At 41.8% G+C, this 27,117-nt stretch overlaps 1 protein-coding gene across 1 annotated transcript in view; it reads left to right on the top strand.

Moving 5' to 3' along the window:
- LOC140494427 (mucin-16-like) overlaps nucleotides 1-7,033 on the top strand; it is a 112,133-nt gene extending 105,100 nt beyond the window's left edge. Inside the window, exons 105-106 of the mRNA XM_072593610.1 lie at nucleotides 5,759-5,871; nucleotides 6,472-7,033. Of these exons, the coding sequence (XP_072449711.1) occupies nucleotides 5,759-5,871; nucleotides 6,472-6,564 (206 nt within the window). The 3' untranslated portion in view covers nucleotides 6,565-7,033. The remainder of the gene's footprint in view (nucleotides 1-5,758; nucleotides 5,872-6,471) is intronic.
- The last annotated feature ends 20,084 nt before the right edge of the window (nucleotides 7,034-27,117 follow it).

Below are 27,117 nucleotides of genomic sequence, written 5' to 3'. Positions count from 1 at the left end.
TCATTTATTGTCCATCATACTTCCTCTGAGAAGATGGTGGTGAGCTATGTTCTTGAAATACTACAGTCCATTTGGTGTATATGTACACACAATACCTTTTAGGAAGGGAGCTCCAGGACTTTCACCAGCAACACAGAAAGAACAGCGATAAGTTTCCAAGTTTGGATAGTGTGTGGGTTGGAGGGAATTTGCAGATGGTGATGTTTCCATGTATCTGCTGCTCTGTCTTTCTAGATACTGGTAGCCATGGATTTAGAAAATGCTGTCTCAAGAACCTTAGCGAATTTCTGTAGTTCATCTTGTAGCTGGTAGACACTGCTGTAACAATACTGCTGAAACAATGTAGTAAACACAGTCAATAATCTTGACTCATGGTGTAAGGACATATGCTGAAATGAACTGTTTTCTTCCAATTTTGTGAAAGGCATGTTTGTGGTCAATTTGGCCAAACTAACATCAACAGACAAAATAAGGTGGACATTTAACTCATTTATTCAATAGTGAGATCCATGCATAATCTTAGTTCTCCATTTGTCTTGGGGATAGTCACTAGCCTGGGCATTGTGTCTAGTGATGTGTCTCCACTTGCATTCATGTAGCCTAAGTGTAATTTTACCTTCCTCATCAAAGGATGAGGAATTTTCCTGACAGCATAAAAATAGGTGGGCTTAAATCTACTTGCAGAGTTACATGATAATTATGCTTCAATTTGCTTCAGACTTCGAATAATTTTGCAAATTCTGGCTGGGATTCTGTCCTGTCTTAATTCTGAAAAATTGCATCCACTCTCTCCAACAGACGTCGACAAATATATGCATTGCTGCTTAACAATGGAATATGATTCTTTAGTATATGGAGTCACACATCAACACCTCATCTTTTATAACCACATTTTGTGATGGTTTGCCCACTAACATGAAGATCTGCACTTCCTGGACATTTTTTTTAATTTCACTGACTGAACTTGCAGACTTCAACCAAGGCAAGATGTTTCCCCATATCAAAATATCTGTTCCCACATTGAGATTGACTTCTGCTTCAAACCCTTGCATCTTCAGATTCATGATCTAAAACCTGCATTTATTCTCTTCGACCTCACCTCAAAATGTTGTCTTTATATTTTTATTTTTCTAAACCTTACCTGAACCTGATTTTCATTTCTCTGCAAAATTTCCTTTTGCAGGACATTTCCTTTGTTTTTGAGCCAATGAAGTACCTTACACTCCCAGGAAGGGGAGAAGAGGCAATATGAGCATGCTCACAGCAGGCAGGGTTGGGAATGAGGCAATGTGTGCATGCTGTCCAAAATGGTGCCAGATTGTGGCGACAAACACTTTTCAATGTATTTCTCCAAATACATGTGACAATAAAAATCATTCATTCATTCCTGCTGGACATTCACATCACTCGTAGTTCTGTTTTTTTACCCATATCTTGTAAAACTTAATTTGGTCAATGATGTTGATCCCCACTCTTTAGGCCTTTTGGTTGTCTTTGGGAAGGTGATGGCACCACCTTGGGGCCTATTCATCTGACTGGGTCAAAAGAATACCTAATACTTCTTTTCAAAACTGATTAATTTTGAATGCCTAGTTTTTAAGTGTAAGTGCCTAGTTTTGAAGTGTAACATTGCTGTCTTTTTTTAATAGTGAGTAGTGGGTTCTTTCTGGTTATGTGTTTTATTGAGATCTGTCTCTTGATTAAATATAAAACAAAGATACTAACTTAGCCTGCAGCAGTGTTTTTTAGAGTAGTAAGACTGTGCTATTTTCTGTAGATTGTTAAGGTGCAAAGATGGCCTATAGTAGAGCGATGTGCTCTTCGTGTTGGATGTGAGAGATTAGGGAGAATTTCCATGGTATTGATGATTATGTCTGCAGTATGTTTGGTTGTGAATCCTATCAGATCGTATGGATCGGTTGGAGCGGTCATTAGAGGCAATGAGGAATTTACAGGAGATGGGGGTGTGATGGATAGGATGTATGAAATTATGGGAAAGAAGAAAAACTGCAGATGGGTTACTGCCAGGAAAGATAGGAGAGGGAGGCAGATAGAGCAGGAGCCTCCTGTGGTTATCCCCATCTCAAAACAAATATGCTGTTTTGGAAAATGTAGCGTGTGACAGATTCTCAGGGGAATGTAACATCAACAGTGAAGTTTCTGGTACCAAGACTGGCTCTAATGTCATGAGGGGTACGTCAGGTTCCAAGCAATCGATTGTGATAGGGGTTCATCAGGTTCCAAGCCATCTAGTCAGTGGTATAACAGAAGTTTTTGCATCCAACAGCAAGAAATAAGAATGGTGTGGTGCTTCCCTGGTGCCAGCATCAAGGATATCATGGAGAGAGTGCAGAATATTCTCAAAGGCAAGTGGGACCAGCACAAGGTCCTTGTACACATTGGAACTAATGACATAGGAAGGAAAAAGGATGAGGTTCTGAAGAGAGAATATAGAATGTTAGTCAAGAATTTGAAAAGGAGGTCCTCAAAGGTAGTAATATCTGGATTACTCCCAGTGCTATGAGCTAGTGAGGGTAGCAATAGGTGGACAGAGCAAGTGTATATGATTGAGGAGCTTGTGCAAGGGAGAAGGGTTCATGTTTTTGAATCATTGGAATCTCTTCTGCAGTAGAAGTGACCTGCATAAGGAGGACAAATTGTACCTGAATTGGAAGGAAGATTTGCTAGAGCTGCTTCGGAAGATTTAAACTAGTAAGGAGGCAGGAACAAAACAAAAAACGACATAAATTAAACTGCATTTATTTCAATGCAACAGGCCTAATAGGGAAGGCAGAGGAACTCAGGGCATGGTTAGGAACATGGGACTGGGATATCATCACAATTACAGAAATGTGGCTCAGGGATGGATAGGACTGGCAGCTTAATGTTCCAGGATACAAATGCCACAGGAAAGATAGAAAGGGAGGCAAGAGAGGAGGGGGAGTGGTGTTTTTGATAAGGGATAGCATTACAGCTGTACTGATGGAGGATATTCCCAGAAATACATCCAGGAAAGTTATTTGGGTGGAACTGAGAAATAAGAAAGGGATGATCACCTTATTGGGATTGTATTATAGACTCCCTAATAGTCAGCAGGAAAGTGAGAAACAAAATTGTCAGGAGATCTCAGTTATCTGTAAGAATAATAGTTTGGTAATGGTAGGGGATTTTAATTTTCCAAACATAGACTGCCATAGTGTTCAGGGTTTAGATGGAGAGAAATTTGTTAAGTGTGTACAAGAAAATTTTCTGATTCTATATGTGGATATACCTACTAGAGAAGGTGCAAAACTTGACCTACTCTTGCGAAATAAGGCAGGGCAGGTGACTGAGGTGTCAGTGGGGGAGCACTTTGGGGCCAGCAACCATAATTTTATTTGTTTTAAAATAGTGATGGAAAAGGATAGACCAGATGGAAAAGTTGAAGTTCTAAATTGGAGAAAGGCCAATTTTGACGGTATTAGGCAAGAACTTTCAAATGTTGGTTGGGCGCAGACGTTCGCTGGTAAAGGGACGGCTAGAAAAAGGGAAGCCTTCAGAAATGAGATTACGAGAGTCCAGAGACAACATATTCCTGTTAAGGTGAATTGCAAGGCTGGTAGGTGTAGGGAATGCTGGAGAAATTGAGGTTATGGTAAACAAAGAGAGGAACCATATGTCAGGTATAGACAGGATAGATAAAAAGTCTCCTTAGTAGAAGAGTTTAAAAGCAGTAGGAGTAAGAGGGAAATCAGGAAGGTAAAAAGGGGACATGAGATAGATTTGGTAAGTACGGTTAAGGAAAATTGAAGGGATTTTATAAATACATTAAAGACAAAAGGGTAACTGGGAGAGAATAGAGCTCCTCAAAGATCAGGACAGCAGCCTATGTGTGGAACCACAGGAGATGGGGGAGATATTGATGCAAAATATTCATTTAGTGTTTACTGTGGAGAAGGACATGGAAGATCGAAGTTGGGAGGTCATGTTGTGGCTGTACAGGACATTGGTTAGGCCACTTTTGGAATATTATATGCAATTCTGGTCTTCCTGTAGAAAGGATGTTTTGTAACATGAAAATGTTCAGAAAAGATTTCCAAGGATATTGCCAGGATTGGAGGGTTTGTGCTGTGGGGCGAGGCTGTTTTCCCTGGAGTGTCAGAGACTGAAGGGTGACCTTCTGGAGGTTTATAAAATCATGAGGGGCACAGATCGAGTAAATAGACAAGGTCTTTTCCCTCGGGTGGAGGAGTCTAGAACTAGAGAGTTTAGGTTTAGGGTGAGAGGGGAAAGATTTAAAAAGGGGCCTCAGGGGCAACTTTTTCACGCAAAGAGTGGTGCGAATATGGAATGAGCTGCCAGAAGAAATGGCAAAGGCTCTTACAACAATAATTCCAACATTTAAATGGCACCTGGATGGGTATATGAGTAGGAAGGGTTGAGAGGGATATGTGTTCAAGTGCTGGTAAATGGGACTAGATTAATTTAGGTTACCTGGTCAGCATGGACAAGTTGAACCAAAAGGTCTGTTTCCATGCTGTACATCTCTATGACTCTATGTCACTTAATGGTAAATTAACACTCTGTATCTCTTAAAGGTGTAGCCTCATACTGATTGTGAGACATAACAGATTATCATCACTACTGTCAATATACTAGGCACCAATCTACATGTTTCACTATCTATACTCAATATATTGCCCAATGGGCGCAAACAATCCTAAATTCTTACCTGATATATTAAATGCTGACTGAGCAGCCGTTCCTGCTCAGTCTCTGGTCAATTTATAATTTAAATTCCCAGTCATGCTTGGTCTGTTCTAACCTTTTTGATGACAATTGAGATTTCTTAGGCTTCTTGTGGCATTGTGGTAGTGTCCCCACTTCTGGGCTAGAATACCCAGATTCAAATCCCACCTATTCCTTAAGTGTACCATAACATTTCAGAACAGATTGATTAATAGTATCTCACATAATTTAATATTTGTCCATTAAAAAAATTGCTTTATGAAATGTTATGCCAGACTGCAGATTTGTTGTGATGCAGATAGTTTTGATACCTTTTCCGTCTGCATATCTTTATCTCTGGCTGAGTGAAACAAGTACTTCTGTACAATGCATCAGCTAGATTGTTTTAATTTGTTCTTGGGATTTGGACATCACTAGCAAGACCAGTGTTAATGCCCAACTCTCATTATATTTGAGAAAGTGGCAGTAAGCTGCCTTTACAGCCTTTCTCGTTCCTTCAGTGTAGGTAAACCAACAGTGCTGTCAGGGGTGGTATTGGCAACACAGCCACTATCTGACACCATCACTGGTACATTTGAATGCTTTATCCAGTCTTTCATAGTTGGACTAATGCTACTGAGGCTATTTACCAAAGCTATATGACACATTTTGGATTCATCTGAAGTTGAAATTAACACTTCACCCAATATATAGTGGACAGTCTTTTCAAAATAGTCTGTTATGAGTTGCATGGTTGAATTCATTCAAATAAGGCCATATAAGGGACGGTTCCTTACTTCCAACAGAAGTCTTGCTCAGAGAAGCAGAACTATGATGTAGTTCTCTCTCTCTGAGCCCAATTGCTTTTAACAATAGTTGTCCTCATCCAAAATTTAAAAAAATGTAGAATGACCCCATATAGTTTCCAACTTACTGACAACTTGACTGAACAGGGCACACAATAAGTTATTGTACATCACATGCACTGCAAGATTTAATTCACATATATTTCACATTTAATTGTTTTGCAACCTGTGTTTTATTTATCTAGAAGCTAAAGCACCAATTTCTGACAGCAAAGTAGAAATTCCATACTGGGGAATCATACTCATCGTTCTAGGCATACTCCTCATTCTATTCCTGTTCATCCTCGGAGCTTTACTGGTATGTACAACAGATTATTCAATATTGTGCATAGTGCTGAACTCTGGAAATATAGAGTATACGTTGGAAAATTGCAGAAGGTCAGAATAAAGGCATGCTATATAACATCATGAGCCAAATCAATTATAAGAATCACTTGTCTCCAAGATTCAACAGTGCATAATTGTTGTTGTAATGCAGAACAAATTCTAATGCTTCCTCTAAAGATCTCCTCAAGCATAAATGCACTTAGCATGAAAAAGAAGAGCTGGATCAAATCCGCATTTGTGGAGAAAAATATCTGGCCATTGTTCAAGATAGAGCCTTTCTTCAGAAAGAAAGAAACATGAGCAAATAATGGAGGAAAGGCTTCTCCAAACCACATCAGATCACTAACATCACCTGATAAAAAGAAATTTAAGATTATATAGAAATTCTGAAGTCACATTGGTCAATATTCAGATCAGAGATTCACCTCTCAATACCCAAGTGAAAATTGGGTGGAACAGATCAGGGGCCAAAGGTTCAGTGGTCAGAGTGGTGATAGAGAGGGAATCATATTTTACTAAATAGGTTATGATACTTCTCATATGTTTAGTAACCAGCATTTTAATCTTTCAGATTGCATTGTGCTTGAAAAAGAAGCACCAAGGATTCTACAACATGATGCAAAACCCTGCAGGCTTTTACTTTCCACATCAAAAATTCTACTGACAGAAAACATTAACAATAAAAGAAATTAGTGATAAACAGCAAACATGCAAATTAGTGATTAAAGTAGAAATAACATATTACAATTATGTAGCTAAACAGAACCAATCCAAATTAATTATTCGTTGCAACTCTGAATAGTCCTCGAAGAAACTTTTAAGACTTTACTTGAAGAAAAGCACTAAAGAAGAAAAACGTTGTCAAAGAATATTATATTGATGACAAAATGTTCAGGTATTAAAGTTAAAATAAAATCAAAATAACAAATGCTTGTCATGCTTCTGTGTCTTGAATGTTTGGTTTGTGCATCAGTTGCAATAAATTATTGTCATCAGTCAGACATCTGTATTATGTTATATGTTATATTTATCTCTATTATCTACATGAATCTCAATGGTATGAACTTTAATAATAAATAGTACTGTGGTGATCTAATAATTCTATTAAATGATTATTGGAAACTATTTAAAATATTCAAATGACAGAATAAATAGGTTAATGTATTTATAAAATTATTTTTTCTTGGGTGATGAACATTTACAAAGCTGTCTATTTTTGTAAATCATGTCAAAATAATGAAAACCTAAATTAAACTACTCATAACAAGTTTTCATTTTGTATTTCATTTTTAACAGCACTACATGCTGAATGTTGCAACCTACATTAAAACTACACATTCTCAATCAAAATTGATGGTATATAGAACAAAGATAGCAACTCAGCTTTTCTCCCCAGGGTAATACACAGTGCAGTCTCACCTTAGATAAGGGCTTTTGCTGAATTTTGGGAAGCAGGAATCCAGCTCCAAGAGGCAGGAAGCACTGATTAATGAGCAAGGACCTTTTTATTCATTCATGGGAAGTGGGTATTGATGGCTGGGCCAACATGTATCACCTATTCCTAGTTACCCTTTGAAAAGGTGGCAGAGAATTGTTGTAGTCCCTGTGCCTTAAGTAGATCCACAATGCTGTTAGAGAGGAAATTCCAGAATTTTGACCCAACAACACTGAAGGAACTGTGATATATTTCCAAGTCAGGTTGTGGAGTGATTTGAAGTGGATCTAGCAGGTAGCAGGTACAGATATTGTTTAAGGAGCTTTGGTGAATTTCTGCAGTGCATCTTGTCAGGTAAGTGCAGCTGCTACTGAGCATCGATGGTGGAGGATGTGGATGTGGTGTCAATCAAACTAACTGCTTTGGCCTGGGTGGTGTCAAGTTTCTAGAGTATTTCTGAAGCTGCAGTCTAGCAGTCAGTGATCAGACTCCTGACTTGTGCCTTGTAGATGGTGGACAAGATTTGGAGAGTCAGAAGAAGAGTTATTCACAGGATTTCTAGCCTTTAACTGGCTCTTGTAGCCACTCTATTTGTATGGCTAATTCAATTTCTGGTCATTTAAACCCCAGAATTTTGATAGTGGGGGATATCGTGCGAGCACCATTACAAGTCAAGAGGCTGTGGGTAAATTTCTTATTGGAAGGGGCCATTGTCTGGCATTTGTGTCTGTGATAACGCCTACAAGGCCAGTGGAGAAATCACTAATTAATCTTGTGTAGAGCTTGTTGAGTATGAGTTCCCTTGGAAACAGACAATGGCCTGCCCAGCTAGAACAACCACCTGAACCCTTTATAAAGGTGGGTCTGTGCAAATTTCTTTCCTGGGCAAAGATTAGCCTGCAAATGCCATGAGTATTCATGCTATTTTGATGTTTAATAATAAATTATGTTACTTTCCAGTCTGGCTTCCTGGGTTATTAAATCAGTGACAAGAGTAAAGAAAAGTTTCAGATAGTTTTGCCCCTCAACGAATTCTGTAAGACTATGACAGGAAAATATTAGAATACCATTGTTTGAGAAACTGCAACCTAATGATGTGGTTGTGGAGGGTTGGCCCCAGTACGCCAAAAGAATGAGATACTTCTTGCAAGCAAATGGGATAGAAGGGGACCACCATTAAAAAGTCATTCTCCTGACCACTTGTGGGGCCCTGAGTTTCAGCACCCAGCTTCAAAATCTTCTGACTGATAGATCTGGTAACAGATCAGTAATGACCCCAAATCACAGAACTAGCCGTTTCCTGCAAAAACACAGAAAAAGGGACTCGGGAATTTCAGGGGTCCAGAGATGATACCATCGTCAGCCTTAAAAATCACACACCAGGTTATAGTCCAACAGGTTTAATTGGAAGCACACTAGCTTTCGGAGTGACGTTCCTTCATCAGGTGATAGTGGAGGGCTCAATCCTAACCACAGAATTTATAGCAAAAATTTACAGTGTGATGTAACTGAAATTATACATTGAAAAATTAATTGTCTGTTAAGCCTTTCATCTGTTCGAATATCGAGATAGTTTCACTTCTTTCATGTGTAAGTCACAAAACCTTTTTTTAAAAAGTTGCATTCTTAGCTTAGCTGTTAACAATGGTGATAGCTAGACAATATGTTGAAGGTGTTAGCCCCCTGTGTTCTCTGTCTATGCCATGATGTTTAGATTGATTCTAATCTAAAAAGTGAGATAACGGAGTTTTACATGAATTCATGCAGTTTTTGAGCCAAGTACAATGTAACCCTGCAAGTACAAATTCACCCCACAAAATATATGTGTGCATGTGGGTCTTTGTCTGTCTGTCTGTGTGTCTCAGGGTTGGGGGTTGTGAGTGTGAGAAAGTGTATGTGTATGTGTATAGTGAGTGCAGAGTATCTTAAGTCCATGAGGGGGTGCATGTGTGAGTGTGGGAGTGTATGTGTCTGTAAGGGTGTGTGTGGGTGTCTGTGTGCGCGTCTGTATGTATGTGTGTCCGTGTGTATGTGTGTATAGGAGTGCCTTAGTGGGTGTGCAGGAGTATATGTGTGTTTGTATAATGTAATATGGGTACCTCAACCAGGACCTTGGGTTCATGTCATATTTCAGGTGACCACCATGCACATATATTTTGTGGGGTGAATTTGTACTTGCAGGGTTACATTGTACTTTGCTCAAAAACTGCATGAATTCATGTAAAACTCCATTATCTCACTTTTTAGATTAGAATCGATCGAAACATCATGACATATACAGAGAACACAGGGGGCCAACACCATCAACATATTGTCTAGCTATCACCATTGTTAACAGCTAAGCCAAGAATGCAACTTTTTAAAAAAAGATTTTGTGATTTACACATGAAAGAAGTGAAACTATCACAGTATTCGAACAGATGAAAGGCTTAACAGACAATTAATTTTTCAATGTATAATTTCAGTTACATCATACTGTAAATTTTTGCTATAAATTCTGTGGTTAGGATTGAGCCATCCACTATCACCTGGTGAAGAAGCGTCATTCCGAAAGCTAGTGTGCTTCCAATTAAACGTGTTGGACTATAACCTGGTGTTGTGTGATTTTTAACTTTGTACACCCCAGTCCAACACAGGCATCTCCAACTCATCCTCAGCCTTGTGTTTCTCACATACTGTAGAGCCAACTTCTGGATTAGTGGTGCTGGAAGAGCACAGCAGTTCAGGCAGCATCCAAGGAACAGCAAAATCGACATTTTGGGCAAAAGCCCTTCATCAGGAATAAAGGCAGAGAGCCTGAAGGGTGGAGAGATAAACTGGAGGGGGGTGGGGGTGGGGAGAAAGTAGCATAGAGTACAATGGGTGAGTGGGGGAGGGGATGAAGGTGATAGGTCAGGGAGGAGAGGGTGGAGTGGTGAGGTGGAAAAGGAGATAGGCAGGTAGGACAAGTCCAGACAAGTCATGGGGACAGTGCTGAGCTGGAAGTTTGGAACTAGGGTGAGGTGGGGGAAGGGGAAATGAGGAAACTGTTGAAGTCCACATTAATGCCCTGGGGTAGAAGTGTTCCGAGGCAGAAGATGAGGCGTTCTTCCTCCAGGCATCTGGTGGTGAGGGAGAGGTGGTGAAGGACGCCCAGGACCTCCATGTCCTCGGCAGAGTGGGAGGGGGAGTTGAAATGTTGAGCCACGGGGCAGTGTGGTTGATTGGTGCGGGTGTCCCGGAGATGTTCCCTGAAGCGCTCTGCTAGGAGACGCCCAGTCTCCCCAATGTAGAGGAGACCGCATCGGGAGCAACAGATACAATAAATGATATTAGTGGATGTGCAGGTAAAACTTTGATGGATGTGGAAGGCTCCTTTAGGGCCTTGAATAGAGGTGAGGGAGGAGGTGTGGGCGCAGTTTTTACAGTTCCTGCGGTGGCAGGGGAAGGTGCCAGGATGGGAGGGTGGATTGTAGGGGGGCGTGGACCTGACCAGGTAGTCACGGAGGGAATGGTCTTTGCGGAAGGCAGAAAGGGGTGGGGAGGGAAATATATGCCTGGTGGTGGGGTGTTTTTGGAGGTGGCGGAAATGTCGGCAGATGATTTGGTTTATGCGAAGGTTGGAAGGGTGGAAGGTGAGCACCAGGGGCATTCTGTCCTTGTTACAGTTGGATGGGTGGGGTCTGAGGGCGGAGGTGCGGGATGTGGACGAGATGCGTTGGAGGGCATCTTTAACCACATGGGAAGGGAAATTGCGGTCTCTAAAGAAGGAGGTCCTTCTGGGAGCAGATACAGCGGAGGCGGAGAAATTGGGAATATGGAATGGCATTTTTGCAAGAGGTAGGGTGGGAAGAGGTGTAATCCAGGTAGCTGTGGGAGTCGGTGGGTTTGTAAAAAATGTCAGTGTCAAGTCGGTCGTCGTTAATGGAGATGGAGAGGTCCAGGAAGGGGAGGGAGGTGTCAGAGATGGTCCAGGTAAATTTAAGGTCAGGGTTGGTAAAGTTGATGAATTGCTCAACCTCCTCACAGGAGCACGAGGTGGCACCAATGCAGTCATCAATGTAGCGGAGGAAGAGGTGGGAAGCGGTGCCAGTGTAATTACGGAAGATCAACTGTTCTTCGTAGCCAACCAAGAGACAGGCATAGCTGGGTCCAATAAGTGCGCCCATGGCTACCCCTTTGGTCTGGAGGAAGTGGGAGGATTCAAAGGAGAAATTGTTAAGAGTGAGGACCAGTTCGGCCAAAGGAATGAGAGTGTCGGTGGAAGGGTACTGTTGGGGACGTCTGGAGAGGAAACAAACGGAGGGCTTGGAGGCCCTGGTCATGGAGGATGGAGGTGTAGAGGGATTGGATATTCATGGTGAAGATGAGGTGTTGGGGGCCGGGGAAGCTGAAGTCTTGGAGGAGGTGGAGGGCGTGGGTGGTGTCTCAAATGTATGTGGGGAGTTCCTGGACTAGGGGGGATAGGACAGTGTCAAGATAGGTAGAGATGAGTTCAGTGGGGCAGGAACATGCTGAGACAATGGGTCAGCCAGGGTGGTCAGGCTTGTTGATCTTGGGAAGGAGGTAGAACCGGGGCAGTGCGGGGTTCCCGGACTATGAGGTTGGAAGCTGTGGGTGGGAGATCTCCTGAGGTGATGAGGTTCTGTATGGTCTGGGAGATGATGGCTTGGTGATGGGGGTGGGGTCATGGTCGAGGGGGGAGGAGGAAGAGGTGTCCTCAAGTTGACGTTTGGCCTCAGCAGTGTAGAGGTCAGTGCGCCAGACTACCACTGCGCCCCCTTTATCCGCTGGCTTGATGGTGAGGTTGGGATTGGAGCAGAGGGATTGGAGGGCTGCGTGTTGTGAGGGTGAGAGGTTGGAGTGGGGGAGGGGGGTAGACAGGTTGAGGCAGTTAATGTCCCTGCAGCAGTTGGAAATGAAGAGGTCGAGGGCAGGTAATAGGCCAGCGTGGGGTGTCCAGGTGGACGCAGTATGTTGGAGGTGGGCAAAGGGGTCCACGGAAGGAGGGCGGGAATCCTGATTGTGAAAGTAAGCTCAGAGGCGGAGGTGACGGAAGAAGTGTTCGACGTCACGGCATGTATTAAATTCATTGATGCGTGGACGGAGGGGGATGAAGGTGAGTCCTTTGCTGAGGACTGATCGTTCATCCTCAGCGAGGGGGAGGTCTGGAGGGATGGTGAAAACTCGGCAGGGCTGGGAACTGGGATTTGGTGTGGGGTGTGGAGCTGGGAGTGGGGGCAGAACCTGTAATTGGAGTGGGTGTGATGGTGGGGGGAATGGGGTTGGAGTCATGAGCAGGGGTAGTGTTCCCCTCGGGGTTCTGGGGGGGTGGGGATAGTGACAGTGGGGTCTGTGGGGGGGGGCGTGTCAGCAGAATGCAGGTGAGTGGCACTGGTGGGGGCGGAAGTGGTGGTGACCACAGCAGTAGAGGTGGAGGAAGCCACTGAGCGTGTGGCATCAGCGATGATGTGAGGGGCGGAAGTGATGTCACATGTGATGCATGAGGAATTGTGAGGGACAGAAGTGGTTGTGGGAGTGGCCGTGATGGGGGCAGAAGTGACATCATCAATCAGCGTGGGGGTGGCAGCTGCATCAGCCGCATGGCTAATGGCGTTTGAGTAGTTTCTGAGGCCAGGGGAATCTTCTGGAATGTTTGAGGAGCGCTGGTTATGGAGTTGGGTAGATAAAAGTTTGTTGTACTTACAGTTTTTGATGTTTGAGATGGAATTGAAATACTGTTTGTTGAGAGTATGAATTCTCCTGAGGATGTAGTACAGAGTGGAGAGCAAACTCCCCAGTGGATAAGACTCATGGCTCCCATTGGTTGCTGAGGAAGGACAAGTAGACTTGGAAGCTGCAAGATTCCAGAACTCGTCCAGAAGTTTCTCCACAAACACTGAGGAGCAAGCACACCCATGTCGTATTTGTAGTCATAGGATCTGCCCCCGACAAAGCTACCAAAACAGGTGAAAGTGTACTGTCCATGTCAAAGGGTGAAGCAACCTCATGACAGAGCGATGCAAATAAATCAGCTGAAGGATGAGGAATTGATACAGCTAAATTACATCACTGCTTCAAAAGTGACCGCAATTAAGATAAAACTCCAGGTAAATAGCAACCCCGTATACAAGGAGTTCAACATATGTACCGCTGTATCTATTGGGAGAAAACCTTTAGGAAACTCTGATAGGTATCATGTCTTTAAGCCAGCAAGGCTCAATGGGGAGCCCTTATGTATTATTACTGTAACTCCAGTTAAGTATTAGCAACAGTCTGCCTCCCCTTCCTGGTGGTGCAGGGGCCAGGTCCCAACTTTTGGGAAGGGAAGGGCTATTAAAAAATCCACACGGGTTGGCAACAGATCTATAAAATGGATACTATATGAAGTCATCAGAAAGTATCTTGAAGTATTCCAAAGGGCTTCATATTTCATTGTCTTGTGAACAAATAATAGGGATAACACTCTGAAGATTAGAAGACTCAAGAATGAAATAGTTACACGTGGCTAGAACAAGAAACAATGTTTACACAAAAGAAATTTTAAGAAGACAACCTAATGGGAACGGTCCATGTCCCCAAACCCTACGCTGAGACCTCTCACCCCACAACTTCTACTCTATGAATCCTCCACAAAAATCGCTTACCTTTTGACTAGTCCCAGTCTTGATGGCTGCTTCTTTGGCAGTCGTCTGTGCCCAGGATGCCTTGCTACTGAGGGCTGCCTCCCTCCAGCTGATTGGTTGAGAAAACTGCCAATCAGTACCTAGATCCCTGATTGAGACTTGCTCCTGCGAGCTTTCTCACTGGTAGGGATTAGTGGGGGGGGGGCTATAACTCACCTCTAAAAACACCTGCCCCATACTTGGCTGAAAAAAATAGAAAATCCTGGCCAATATCAATATTATTTATGTAACAGCAGGTCTTATGAGGTTGACTGTGATCAACTTGGTGAGCATAGAGCACAGTGCAACAGTCAGAAATGAAGTGCAAGTAAGTGAGTGCTGCTTAACTGAAATTTAGCCTAACTTTTTAGTTTTAATTTAAATTTAAGCTTAAATCTGAGTTTAAAATAAAATTTTACAAAGTGCAGAAAAGTTCACCAGGGTTAACCTGGTGATAGTCAACTATCAACAAGCTGAATTTATTGCCTCAAGTGGTGTCAATTAATGAGAAAGCTACTGAGTCAATAGTTGTAACTTGGGTGAGGCTCAAAGAAGTGTCCAAAAGTCAGCAAAATCTACAATAGCATGAGAATGGACATCATTGAGCAAACACAGTACAAAGTAGAAATTGTTGAGGGAAGGACCATTTGACTCCATATTCCCCATTGCTTTTCCTATCCTGTGGTTCCCTCTGAGACCAATTATATATCTATCTCAGCTTTAAATATAGTCAACAAAGAAGCACAATCCTCTAGGGTCGAGAGTTTCAAAGCTTCCCTTTGAGTGAAGAAATATCTCATCACCTTAAGTCCTAGATGACTGAACTATTATCCTTATCTAAACTTATCTTAGATTTGTCAGCACAGGGAAACAATTTTTCCATGTTTATCCCCTTAAGCCCCTTCAGAATCTTGTATGTTTCAATGAGATTACTTTGAATCTTCTAAACTTTCTGAGAATACAGGTTTAATTTAGCCAATCTCTCCTCAAAGGACAGCCCCCTTCTTTCAGGGCATATCTAATGAACCTTCACTTTTCAAAGCAAGTATATCCTTCCTTAAAATGGAGACCAAAACTACACACAACTCTCCATGTGTGGCCTCAGCAACATTCTGGATAATTATATCAAGACTTCTTTATTCTTTTACTCTAATTCCCATACAATAAAAGCCAATATGGCATTTCCTCCTCAATTGCTCGCTGTAACTGCATGATAATATTTTGAGTTGCTTGTACAAGCACATCCATGTCTTTCTAAACATCAACATTTACAAGTTTCATACCTTTTAAAAAATATTCCTACATTCCAAAAGTGGATAATCTCACACTTCTCCACATTATAGTCTGGCAACTTGTTGCCCACTCTTTCAACCTGCCTAAATTATTTGCACTCAGCTTTGGTCCTTCTCACAATTTACCTTCCCTCATAGCTTTGTATTGTCAGCAGACTTTGATGCATTATTCTGTGCCTCTTTGTCTAAGTGATGTAGATTGTGAATAGCTGCAGTCCAATATTTGATCCTTGAACACCGCCAAGTTGAGAACGTCAAACTTTGCCCACTTTTTGTATCTTTTGCCAATCACAGTGATCCTGGTTGGTCAAGAAATTCAGTCACTTTTATTATGCTGGTCTGCCACATTACGTTTATAATATGTGTCTAATCATTGGAATTATGCAATTTAATATTTCACAGCTGCTGTTAGTGATCTATACACAACAGCCCTTAATGTTGTAATTTTTTTTATTTCTTAGGTTTACCTGTGAAGTCTCCACTACCTGCTAGCCTCTTATTAGATACACTTGTAGCATTGAAACTATTTCATCATTAATAACCAAAACTACTCCTCCCCACTATTGAATCTCTCTTGTTTCCAGTTGATGTTAAAACCTTGATATAATTAATTCCCAGTTCTGATCATCTTCAAACTATGTCTTAGTAGTGCTATGTTATAGCCTCCAAGTTGAATTTGCAACAGTAATTCATTCAGTTTTATGTTTCTACTGCACACAGTTGTGCAAAGGCTCTGTTTTTTTCTGTTTTTATAATCTGAATCTAGATTTAGACATGGTTGGTTTGAAAATAATGATACATACTGCTCACATTAATCGGTCCAGATCTTTTCATGGATAAAATGACAGGTAACCAAAAGGTAATATGATACAGAACCAGTTTATCCTGAGGCAAAAGTTTTACTTGCCAAAAAAAGCAGAGTGGATGACTAAGTTAGGAGATGGCATACAACAGTCAAAAAGCTTACGAAAGAGCAAAGTAAAAAGCACTCACCCAGTTAAATGAGAAAGATACAATGAACAATGAACAGTGGGCAATTTGATTATCAAAATAAAATTACAAGGAATTCAAAGAAAAAGTTTTGTTTTTAATTACAATTATGTTAGGGAATAGAGAGCGGCTAGGAGGACCTGTTTAAAAACTTATAAAAATGATACTGGTATTCAAAATAAGGACAACATGGACATTTTGAACAATCATGATGCATTGACAATCAGTAGAAGGAGGGGTTAGCATGGCAGAAATCATTAGAGGCAGGGACTCCTAAAATTAACAGAAGGAAAATAATAGTAATGAAGAAAAGCAGAACATCACTGATGCACTATCTATTACCTCGCAAAGTTTTCTCAATACAAGAGCCATTTCTTTACATTAGTATAGCATACATGTCATTTCACTATCTAAGAAAAATGAGACAGGAAAACCAGGGGATTGTAGGCCTGTAAGCCTCCCATTTGTTATGTGAAATTCTTAAATTAAAGATGGCATGGCCAAACATCTTGAAAATGTTCAGTTGCTCAGAAAGAGCGAGCATAAAATTGTAAATAATTTGTAGAGTCATGTGTCTGACAAATATAATTGGATTAAAGTAACAGGTACAGGAATGTCTATGGTTGTTAAATGTATGGACTTTGAGAAGGCATATGACAAAATCCCTCAAGAGATTATTAGCTAATGCTGAAATAATTGAAAGCAATTATTTGCTTTTTTTTTTAACAAAGTTGACTATGTGTGAAAAGACAGGGAATAAGTGTAAAAGGCAGATATTCTAAATGGCAGGATGTGCTCTCGGTACAAAGGATACAAATTCACTTCATTTACTAATGACAAGATGATGAATCAGAAAGCCACATATCTAAATATGCTGGTGGCACGAAGGCAGATATCATAAAAAGCAATGGAGTTGAAGACGTGTTATTACAGAGAGATATTGACAAACTATGTGAATGAGAGGAACTATGACAATGTAGGGAAATGTAGTCAGACAAATTACACTTAAAATAGATAGAAAAGTTGCATTTTCTAATGGTGAAAAGCGAGAAACAATGAATGTCCAAAGAAATATAGGATTTCAGGCATGTTGCTCATTACAATGTTATGAAAAAGTACAAGAAAATGTTCAGGGAGCAAAATGGAATGCTGGCCTTTATATCTAAAAGGTCTAGCATACCAGTAGGTAGAGATCATGCTACAAATATAGATAGCTGTGGATAGACTCCACCTAAAATACTACCTATCCTATCTGTTCGCTTTAACATGTTCCCTCAATACTAAAATACTATGTGCAGTTCCGGCACCACATTGTGGAGGGCTAGATCATGGAGGGAGCCCAAAAAAAAGGATGAAAGGATAACACCTGCAATCCAAGGTTTAAATTCCTGATCACATTACACAAACTGGGATCATCTTCCCTGGAATCTAAAGCATTGAGGGGACATGTGAATGAAGTCTTCATACTGTTAAAGTGAACGGATAGGATAGGTAGTGACAAACTAAGTCTGCTGTCAAGGATTAGGTGCCATTGTCTGAAAATTACAGTCAGATCTATCAGGAGTGAAGTCAGGAAATACTTGTGTGCACATAGGATGGAGGAAGTTTAAAATTCTCTTCAGCAATACAGAAATTGATGCTGGACCAATTGTAAACACGAAACCTGAGACAGATAGATTTCTATCATCTAAAAGCATTAAACAAAATGCTGCAAAACCAAGGGTATTAAACTAACAGATTCAGCATGATCTCATTGAATGACAAAATGGGCAAAGACAGGATGCTTTCTTGTGGATCGTTTCAGAGAACATCTTTGGGACACCCGCACCCACCAACCCCAACGCCCTGTGGCTGAACACTTCAACTTCTCCTCCCACTCCGTCAAGGACATGCAGGTCCTGGGCCTCCTCTACCACCAAACCGTTACCACCCAACGCCTGGAGGAGGAACACCTCATATTCCGCCTTGGGACCCTGCAACCACATAGGATAAATATGGATTTCAACAGCTTCCTCATTTCCCCTTCTCCCACATTATCCCAGTCCCAAGCCTCCAACTCGACACTGCCCTCCAGATCTGTCCATCACTGCCCCCTTTGACCTATTACCTTCTCCCTCACCTTCATCCACCTATCGCTTTCCCAGCTACCTCCCCCTAACCCACCCCCTTCCATTTATCTCTCAGCCCCTACCCACAAGCCTCAGTCCTGATGAAGAGCTTATGCCCGAAACGTCAATTCTTCTGTCCCTTGGATGCTGCCTGACCTGCTGTGCTTTTCCAGCACCACACTCTCGATTCTGGTCTCCAGCATCTGCAGTCCTCACTTTCTCTATCGTGAGGTCAATGGCGCACTCCTGATTGAATATTCCCAAACAGGAATTATATGGAGAAGTCTTCTTTTAATAATGTGTCATTTCTTTTGACAAAATGTGAATTTTCAAATAGAAGTTGGAAAAAGTTGTGGATAGATGGAACATGTAAAAGATATGGAGACTGTTTAATGCTGATTAATGCCAAGAAGATGTAAAAACAAAATGAGAAGCCCAGTTTCTGATAGGAGCTCATTTGTGAAAAAATATGACTACACCTATTGCAGTTTCAGCTTTTACCCTGATAATAACCATCTTGATTAAACTTGATGGCAAACATGATAGAGGTGTAGATGTCAGTTTCTAGCTGTACTGGAGCAACTTGATTAGGGGCACAACTGGTTCTGGATTATAAATCTTCACTACTATTGCTAGAATATTGTCAAACCCAATAGCCTTTGCTATATCCAGTGCCGTCAGCAATTTTTTGATATGCTGTGGATTCCTGAAGAAGGGCTTATGCCCGAAACATTGATTCTCCTGCTCCTCGGATGCTGCCTGGCCTGCTGTGTTTTTCCAGCACCACAAGTTTCAACTCTGGTCTCCAGCATCTGCAGCCCTCACTTTCTCCTCCATGATGTGGAGTGAATCAATTCAGCTAAATACTAATACTAAAGGTGGGGATTGCTGGAGGAGCATGAGATGAATCATCCACTCTGCACTTTCACCAAGGTCTTACTGAAAGGTCAACAGGCATATAATTTTATATGTTTCAATAAAATCTCTTATTCTTCTGAACTCTAATGAATATAAGCCCAACCAACGCAACCTCATCTCAAAACAAAGCCTCCATACTTGGAATCAACCTAGTGAACATCCTCTGCACAGCCTCCACTGCCAGCACATCTTTCCTTAAATAACAGGACAAAACTGTGCACGCATTCCGGGTGTGGCCTGACTACTGCTTTAGATTAGATTACTTACAGTGTGGAAACAGGCCCTTCGGCCCAACAAGTCGACACACCGACCCGCAACCCACCCATTCCCGTACATTTACCCCTTTTACCTAACACTACGGGCAATTTAGCATGGCCAATTCACCTGACGCGCACATCTTTGGACTGTGGGAGGAAACCCACGCAGACACTGGGAGAATGTGCAAACTCCACACAATCAGTTGCCTGAGTCAGGAATTGAACCCGGGTCTCTGGCGCTGTGAGGCAGCAGTGCTAACCACTGTGCCACTTAGGTTTAACAACAGCTTCCTGTTTTTTTATTTATTCCTTTGAATAAAAGGTCAACAGTTTATTTGCCTTCTCTATTACTCATTGAACTTGCATGGCAGCTTTGTGAAGTTCATTCAGGAGGATACTTAAATCCCTCTGTGATGCAGGTTTCTTTCATGTGTCCTCAGTTAAATAATATTAAGCTCTTCTATTCTTCCTGCCAAAGTAAACATCCCATTTCCCCCAGTATATTCCATCTAATAAGTTTTTGATCATTCACTTAACCCTTCTATATTCCCCCTGTAGACTCATGTGCTCCTCAGTTTGTCTTCCTATTTGTTTTGTGTCTTCCACAAACTTGTCAATAGTGTATTCATTTCTGTCATCTAGTCATCAATATGTATTGTAAATAATAGAGGGCTCAGCATTGATTTCTGTGGGACTCCGCTAGTTACAGGCTGCCGAAAGTTCCCCTGCATCCCAACTCTGTTTTCTATTAGCTAGCTAGGCAAACGTGGTGCCACTGTTTAAGAAGGGCGATAAAGGCAAGCCAGGGAACTATAGACTGGTGAGCCTGACTTCGGTGGTGAGCAAGTTGTTGGAGGGAATCCTGAGAGACAGGATGCACATGTATTTCGAAAGGCAAGGACTGATTCGGGATAGTCAACATGGCTTTGTGCGTGGGAAATCATGTCTCACAAACTTGATTGAGTTTTTTGAAGAAGTAACAAAGAAAATTGATGAGGGCAGAGCAGTAGATGTGATCTATATGGACTTCATTAAGGTGTTCGACAAGGTTCCCCATGGGAGACTGATTAGCAAGGTTAGATCTCATGGAATACAGGGAGAACTAGCTGTTTGGATACAGAACTGGCTCAAAGGTAGGAGACAGAGGATGGTGGTGGAGGGTTGTTTTTCAGACTGGAGGCCTGTGACCAGTGGAGTGCCACAAGGATCGGTGCTGGGCTATCTACTTTTTGTCATTTACATAAATGGGTGGGTAACTCTTCGGAGGGTCAGTGTGGACTTGTTGGGCTGAAGGACCTGTTTTCACACTGTAGGGAATCGAATCAAATCTAATCTGTGATTTCTGAAATTTCAAAACATGTTTAAAAATTAATTTATGAAAATCCATAGCAATATTTTTGTAAATGTCAGCTGGTTAACTGATAAAACTATAATCTTGCTCTCCCAAAGTATTTTCAGAATAGGCTGTAGGATTCTTGGCTGGCTTTCTGCTGAGCTGGGCAGTAAGGCAAGTTCAGCACTTTAACTGAAGAGAAATTAATGATGATTCAATCTGAAAATTTCCTAGTGTGGAGCTCCTTTACTAGGTCCTTTGCTCCTCCATTTGTGATGTCAGCAATGTCTAGCTGCCTGGCCCACAGCACTTTATATAAGTACACTACGTAAGTTCCTGAAAGTAAATCATCTAAGTTATTAGCGCAATGCATAAACTCTCACAATTTAACGTAAAATATTACTCTGAGGAAGAACTCCATAGGCATGGATCTGAGCAACATGTGTTAAAGTGAGATATATGATAAAATTGGAGAGAAGTCCAACAAAGTCCATCTCAAAATTGGAAGCATCTCACTCAATCTTTTATGCTTTTCTTGTTGGAGGGTTAAGTCCCATTATTATTCTGCTTTTATCCTAAGTGTGAGGTTCCAGGGTTGGAGGGCTAGCAGGCAAGATAATGATGGAGTGTCTGAGAGGACACTTTGTACGGACTGGTGGGTGGTTCTTCCTCCAGTTGGTTGACTCCTGGCACTGGCCTGTCTCCTGATGAAAGGGACACTTGGAATGCAGTCAGGTTCCCTGTGCCTCTGTCACAATGCCTTCAGTCCTGAGCACCAATAGCTGGGCTAATGGAGTCGAAGTATCTGTGCCTCTCTGGTAGACTCTGAGGGAGATGGGCCTGGTTCTCCATGGCAGTCAGCAACACTGTCTGTGAAGGCAGACAGACAGTTGTGTGATTTGCATCCACATTCCAGTCTGGCGCTCGCAATCCTCCTCCCTATGCATGTGGACGAAGTCCCTGATTGTTGACACAACAGGGTCCTCTCATGCATGTGTCTGAGTAGATGCTTGGTTCCTGCAGTCCTTCACATGCCAGTGACCTTGGGCATTTCTTCATCATCCAGCTGAGGAGCTATTGCAGTGATGAACTCACCAGATTGTAGCCCTACACTTTCTCAGCCCATTGATCTCATTGTCTCATCCTCAGAGCTCCAGCAGGTGTCTTCTGGGGGAGTTGAGCATTTCACCATAAAGGTGGGGAAGATGCTGGTGGTATCCAAGATAAAAGACAGAGAGGGCTTTAGCAGTGATGTGCAACAAATGAGACTGACAGTGGGGTTTATGTGAGAGTTACAGTGGAAGGCAGAGTCATACTTACTTTTGACAGGACATGGGTTCTCTGCAACTCGATAGCAGTAGTCCCAGTCTTTCCCTGTGAGGGTCAGGAGTATGATGCTGGAAGAGCACAGCAGATCAGGCAGCATCCGAGGTGCAGTAAAATTGACGTTTCAGGCAAAAGCTTCATCAGGGCTTTTCCTGCGAGGTCCAGGATTCTACCCTCGTAGAGGTTAAGGAGCCAAATGTAGGGCACCGCTCCACTTGTAAGCACTCAGTCTGCCCTGTTATGGGTTGTCTCTTCAGGAGAGAAAAGGAGAATTGAGAGTTGAGTGAGCTGAAAGTCGGTGGCAAGCCTATTAATCCTGGTGCAGGTGATTGAATGTTGGTGAAGTGTTGCAAGAGAGTGAGGAGGTTGCACACAGGCCATGCAGGATATGGGAGTCTGGGAGGTTGGGGTGTGAAAGAGTGGATGAGGATGTTGTTGCAGGTGACAGTGAGAGTGGTGGAGCCAAGTGTAGGAGGTGATGCAGAAGCACAGATTGAGTGATAGCAGAAAGAGGAGTGTGGTACCTACCCTGGAGCAATGGAGAAGATCATTGACCTACTTCTGGCATTGTTGGTCATTCCTCCTGGCCAAAGGTGTGCCACAGACCTGAGTGGTAACCTCTGAACAGATTGCTAAGGTCTGGTGACATGGCTTCCTCTTCTGCCCTCATTTGCGCGACCCCGTCAACCAAGACATCCAGACTTCTATCAGAGAACTGTGGTGCTACGTCCCCTTTTCTGAAATCTTTCACGAACATTATTGAGTGAGCAGTGTAGTTTTAGAATGCTGGCACATGTTCGGGTACCCAGTGGCCTTTTAAAATTGGCACAGCCATGAGGGATGCCAGTCATTTGGCAAATATCTATTGAGTGCTGAGTTACCCTGGGAATAGCACATAGTAAGATACCATTGGAATTGGACATGACGGATGCAATAGAGGTAGGGTAGATAATTCATTAGTTGAGTTTGGCAGATACAGTGAGAGAACTCACTAGGGTGTCATAGTGAAAAAAACCTCTGAAAAACTCAATGCAACTTGGACACAACCAAAACAAATGTGAGATTATGCCCTATGTAAAAGAAGAAAATCAATCTTTTTGGTCCAGACACAAAATATTTAATCAACGGCAATCAAAAGATTATGCAATATATTGTGCCATTCTAATGTTACATGAGACAGTTTGAGCAACATGTTAAACTCTCCGAATTGCTTCACAAAGGGAGAAGCAACTGCTGCTACTCCCTTGATAGTTCATCAAGGCAGTGACAGGTTTCCAGAAAACGCTTTTCTTTTAACCAGTAAGGGCAAGAGTGCTATTACATTTATGTTGTGGACAGGAAAATGAATACAGTAGACCAGAAAAAGAGGTTTGGTCAACTGCAGCATCTCAACACCTCAAAGAGCACTTGGCCAATGCTAAAAGTGAATACATAGCTAAAGCTGGGTGCTACTGAATTTAGAATTGTAATTTGCATAAAGCACCACAGAATTGTGAATGTAGCTCATCTATTGCATAGATAGACAAAGGATGAGTGTACTTTCCTTACATTACAATATACCTTTTCAGTCTGACATCAACGCAGTCAGGTTGATCCACTCAATATACAATTTGTCTGTCAGCAACTTATGATTGATACAAATATCTTAATAATCAGCATCTGAGGTGGCAGCCATCTGCACATATAATGAGGACGTCAATTATTACTGTGAAACTGCAAGTTTAGGTCATCTGAAAGAGCAAAGATATCTCCAGAGTACATTAATCACCAGAAGTTGTGTCACACGTGGCAAGGCTATAAAAAGGAAACCAAGCTCAAGGTGTTATTTCTAGAGTGATAGAATTGAAAAGTATGTTAAATCTGTATTGAATCCAGGTTAGACAAACCTTAAAATATTGTGTGCAGTTCTGGTTGCCATATTAGAAAGTGGATATACAGGCATTTGTGAGGGAAGATTTGCAAAGATGACAACAGAAAACATTAACAGGCTGGCTCTCTTTTCTCTTGAAAAGAAAGGCTGACTGAATGACTGAATAGAGTGCTTAAACTTATGAAAGGTTTTGATAAAGTAATTACATAGATAATTTTTCATCTCCTGGGAAGGTAGACAACCACATAATAAAAAAAAATGGATAGGTTCAATGGAGAAAAATGGGAGGAGGCTTGCATGGAGAAACACCAGCATCTATTGATTTGGGCAGATTGGATTGTTTCTATGCTGGGTGCAGTCTGCATTATTCACCCAAATATAGATTCACATTAGTCAGTACAGGCTATAGACAGCCAATCATTTCTGCCATGTTGCCACCATATTATAATTACATTCACCCTAATATTGACTGTATGCAATTGGTTTAGCAATCATAGCAATTTTGATCACCAATTTAGCGATAAACAAAAATACACAGCTTTTGACAAAAACATTCAGCATTTGATATGCTGTTGCAGTAGATGCAATCCTGGTCTCGTTCCTATCAGAAAGATGTTGTGAAACTTAAAAGGGTTGGAAGATTTGAGCTATAGGGAGAGGCTGAACAGGCAGGAGCTGTTTTCCCCTGGAGCATCGGAGGCTGAGGGGTGACCTAATAGAGGTTTAAAAAATCATTAGGGGCATGGATAGGATAAATAGACAAACTCTTTTCCCTGGGGTGGGGGAGTCAGAACTAGAGGGCATAGGTTTAGGGTGAGAGGGGAAAGATATAAAAGAGACCTAAGGGGCAACTTTTTCACGCAGAGGGTGGGTACATGTTTGGAATGAACTGCCAGAGGATGTGGTGGTGGCTAGTACAACTGCAACATTTAAAAGGCATTTGGATGGGTATATGAACAGGACGGGTTTGGAGGGATAAGAGCTGGGTACTGGCAGATGGGACTAGATTGGGTTGGGATATCTGGTTGGCATGGACGGGTTGGACCGTATGGTCTGTTTTCGTGCTGTACATCTCTATGACTCAGACCTGCTGTATATGATGTAATTGTATCAATTATGCCCTTGAAGGCTATAAAGAAGAATTATTAAGTGCACAAAGACTCTGGTGAATCATAATTCTATTTAGAGCTGTGTAGTGAGATTAGTGTGATTCCATTTCTCATGACATTTTCTTTATGTCTATATGCAGCAGGAAGCAACAATAATGGAGTAGGCTATTGCTAGCATAAGTGGAGTCATGAAGTAAGGTGGTACTGCCCTGCAGCTCACAGCCTGGAGTATCCAGCAGCTTCAGACATACTCACAAAGGCTTCGGAGACCGAAATAACCCAAAGGGATATGCGGGTTGCTGTCACTGAGTCCATGCATGAAAGCCTGCAAACGACAATCTCATTGGTCTCAAATCCTTTGGAATATGGCTGAAGACAACTTGACCTTGTGCCTTGCAGGATTTGACAGTCAACAGTAATTTGACCATCCTGCAAATCAATTATAGCTAATGGCTTGTCATGCCTGGCAGCTGATGGCCTGATGTTGCCTGTCACTCTGGATAGCAATGCATGCAATCACCCTGGTCAGCCCCTTAGAGATGGTCTACTCAAGGACTCAGCTGCCCCATTACATGATTTGGAAATGCTGGTGTTGGACTGGGGTGTACAAAGTTAAAAATCACACATCAAGTTATAGTCTAACAGGTATTGCTTCCAAATAAACCTGTTGGACCAAGCTATTTGCCCTAATACAAAGGCTCAACAGTTTGAGAAATTCAGCGTTGTATTTACTCACCTTAAACCTCATATGTAACCTAGCCTGTATATAGTAACTATAGGAACCTGAATACAATTAAGAACAACTGAGGAAAACCACATTGGCAATAACCTGAAAACACATGAATCATCAAGGAGGGACAGAAAAAAAAACACATTGTTTGATTCATGCTGTGTTGCGTGAGAAGTGTGTTTTAGATGAATGAATGGGTGAAGAAGAATAAATGAGAGCTGGGTTGCACACAATAGAGAGGTGGGAACATACCAATGATGGACAGGGAGAGAGTATAGGCAGGGCATTTAACTCATGTCAGGGAGAGCCAGAGATCAACAGTTTGTCGTAAAGGTGTCTTGCAGTTTACAATAGGTTTCCTATTATGTTCGTGTTGATGCAACAGCTACTGCTCTGCACAGTCACTGTGCAAACATTGATAACAGGTCTCATCCCTTGCCAATCTACATTAAAGCCTCTTTGTACAGCAAAACCATGCCACATGCAGCCACTCCCTCAATCCAAGAGATTCAATACTGATTTTGCTGTCACTATCAGCACCTCCCAAACCTATGTTCGGTGTTTGATTTGAACCCACAACCTTGAGGTTGCTAATCCAGTATCAAAACTTAAAGACTTTCTGTTCTTTACTCAATAATGACTGGCAGGATGAGACCTTCTACTAGTACTTAAGAAGGTTTAGATGGAAGCTTTTCTCCCCAGGAACCTATCCATATACATTTCTTTCAAAGTGAAACAATCCAGTAAGAAAAAATTAATTTAACTGGAATGGTTGAACTATTATGGTAATTGGTATGTAACACCCATCAGAAATAATTGATTCCAGGAGCTTTTCCCAGTTGGAAACAATGAACATTGTTGCTATAACTTCTTAAACAGCCAACAATGGTCAACTTTATCAAATCAAAAAAATCCTCATGTATCAGCACAGGCCCATCATATTGTCTTCATGTGAGTTCAATGTGTAAAAGTCAAGGTACAGAGGGAATTTTCACAGTCACAGCAGGAGAGAGGGCAGGAGGGATTTAGCAAGGTAAGAATGGTCACATTTGAGGTAGGGATATGCAAAAGTCTCATAGGGTGGGTCAATGTAGACAGTTCAATTAGTAAGTTTGCAGATGACACAAACACATGTGTTGTTGGTATTGGGGTGGATGGTCTTAGGCTACAGTCTGTTATTGATCAGTTGGTAAATTGGGTAGAGC

This window comes from Chiloscyllium punctatum, chromosome 24 (assembly GCF_047496795.1).
Source record: "Chiloscyllium punctatum isolate Juve2018m chromosome 24, sChiPun1.3, whole genome shotgun sequence".
Taxonomy (NCBI): Eukaryota; Metazoa; Chordata; class Chondrichthyes; order Orectolobiformes; family Hemiscylliidae; genus Chiloscyllium; species Chiloscyllium punctatum.
The sequence above is the reverse complement of the archived record's forward strand: the minus strand, read 5'-3'. Positions and strand labels throughout refer to the sequence as shown.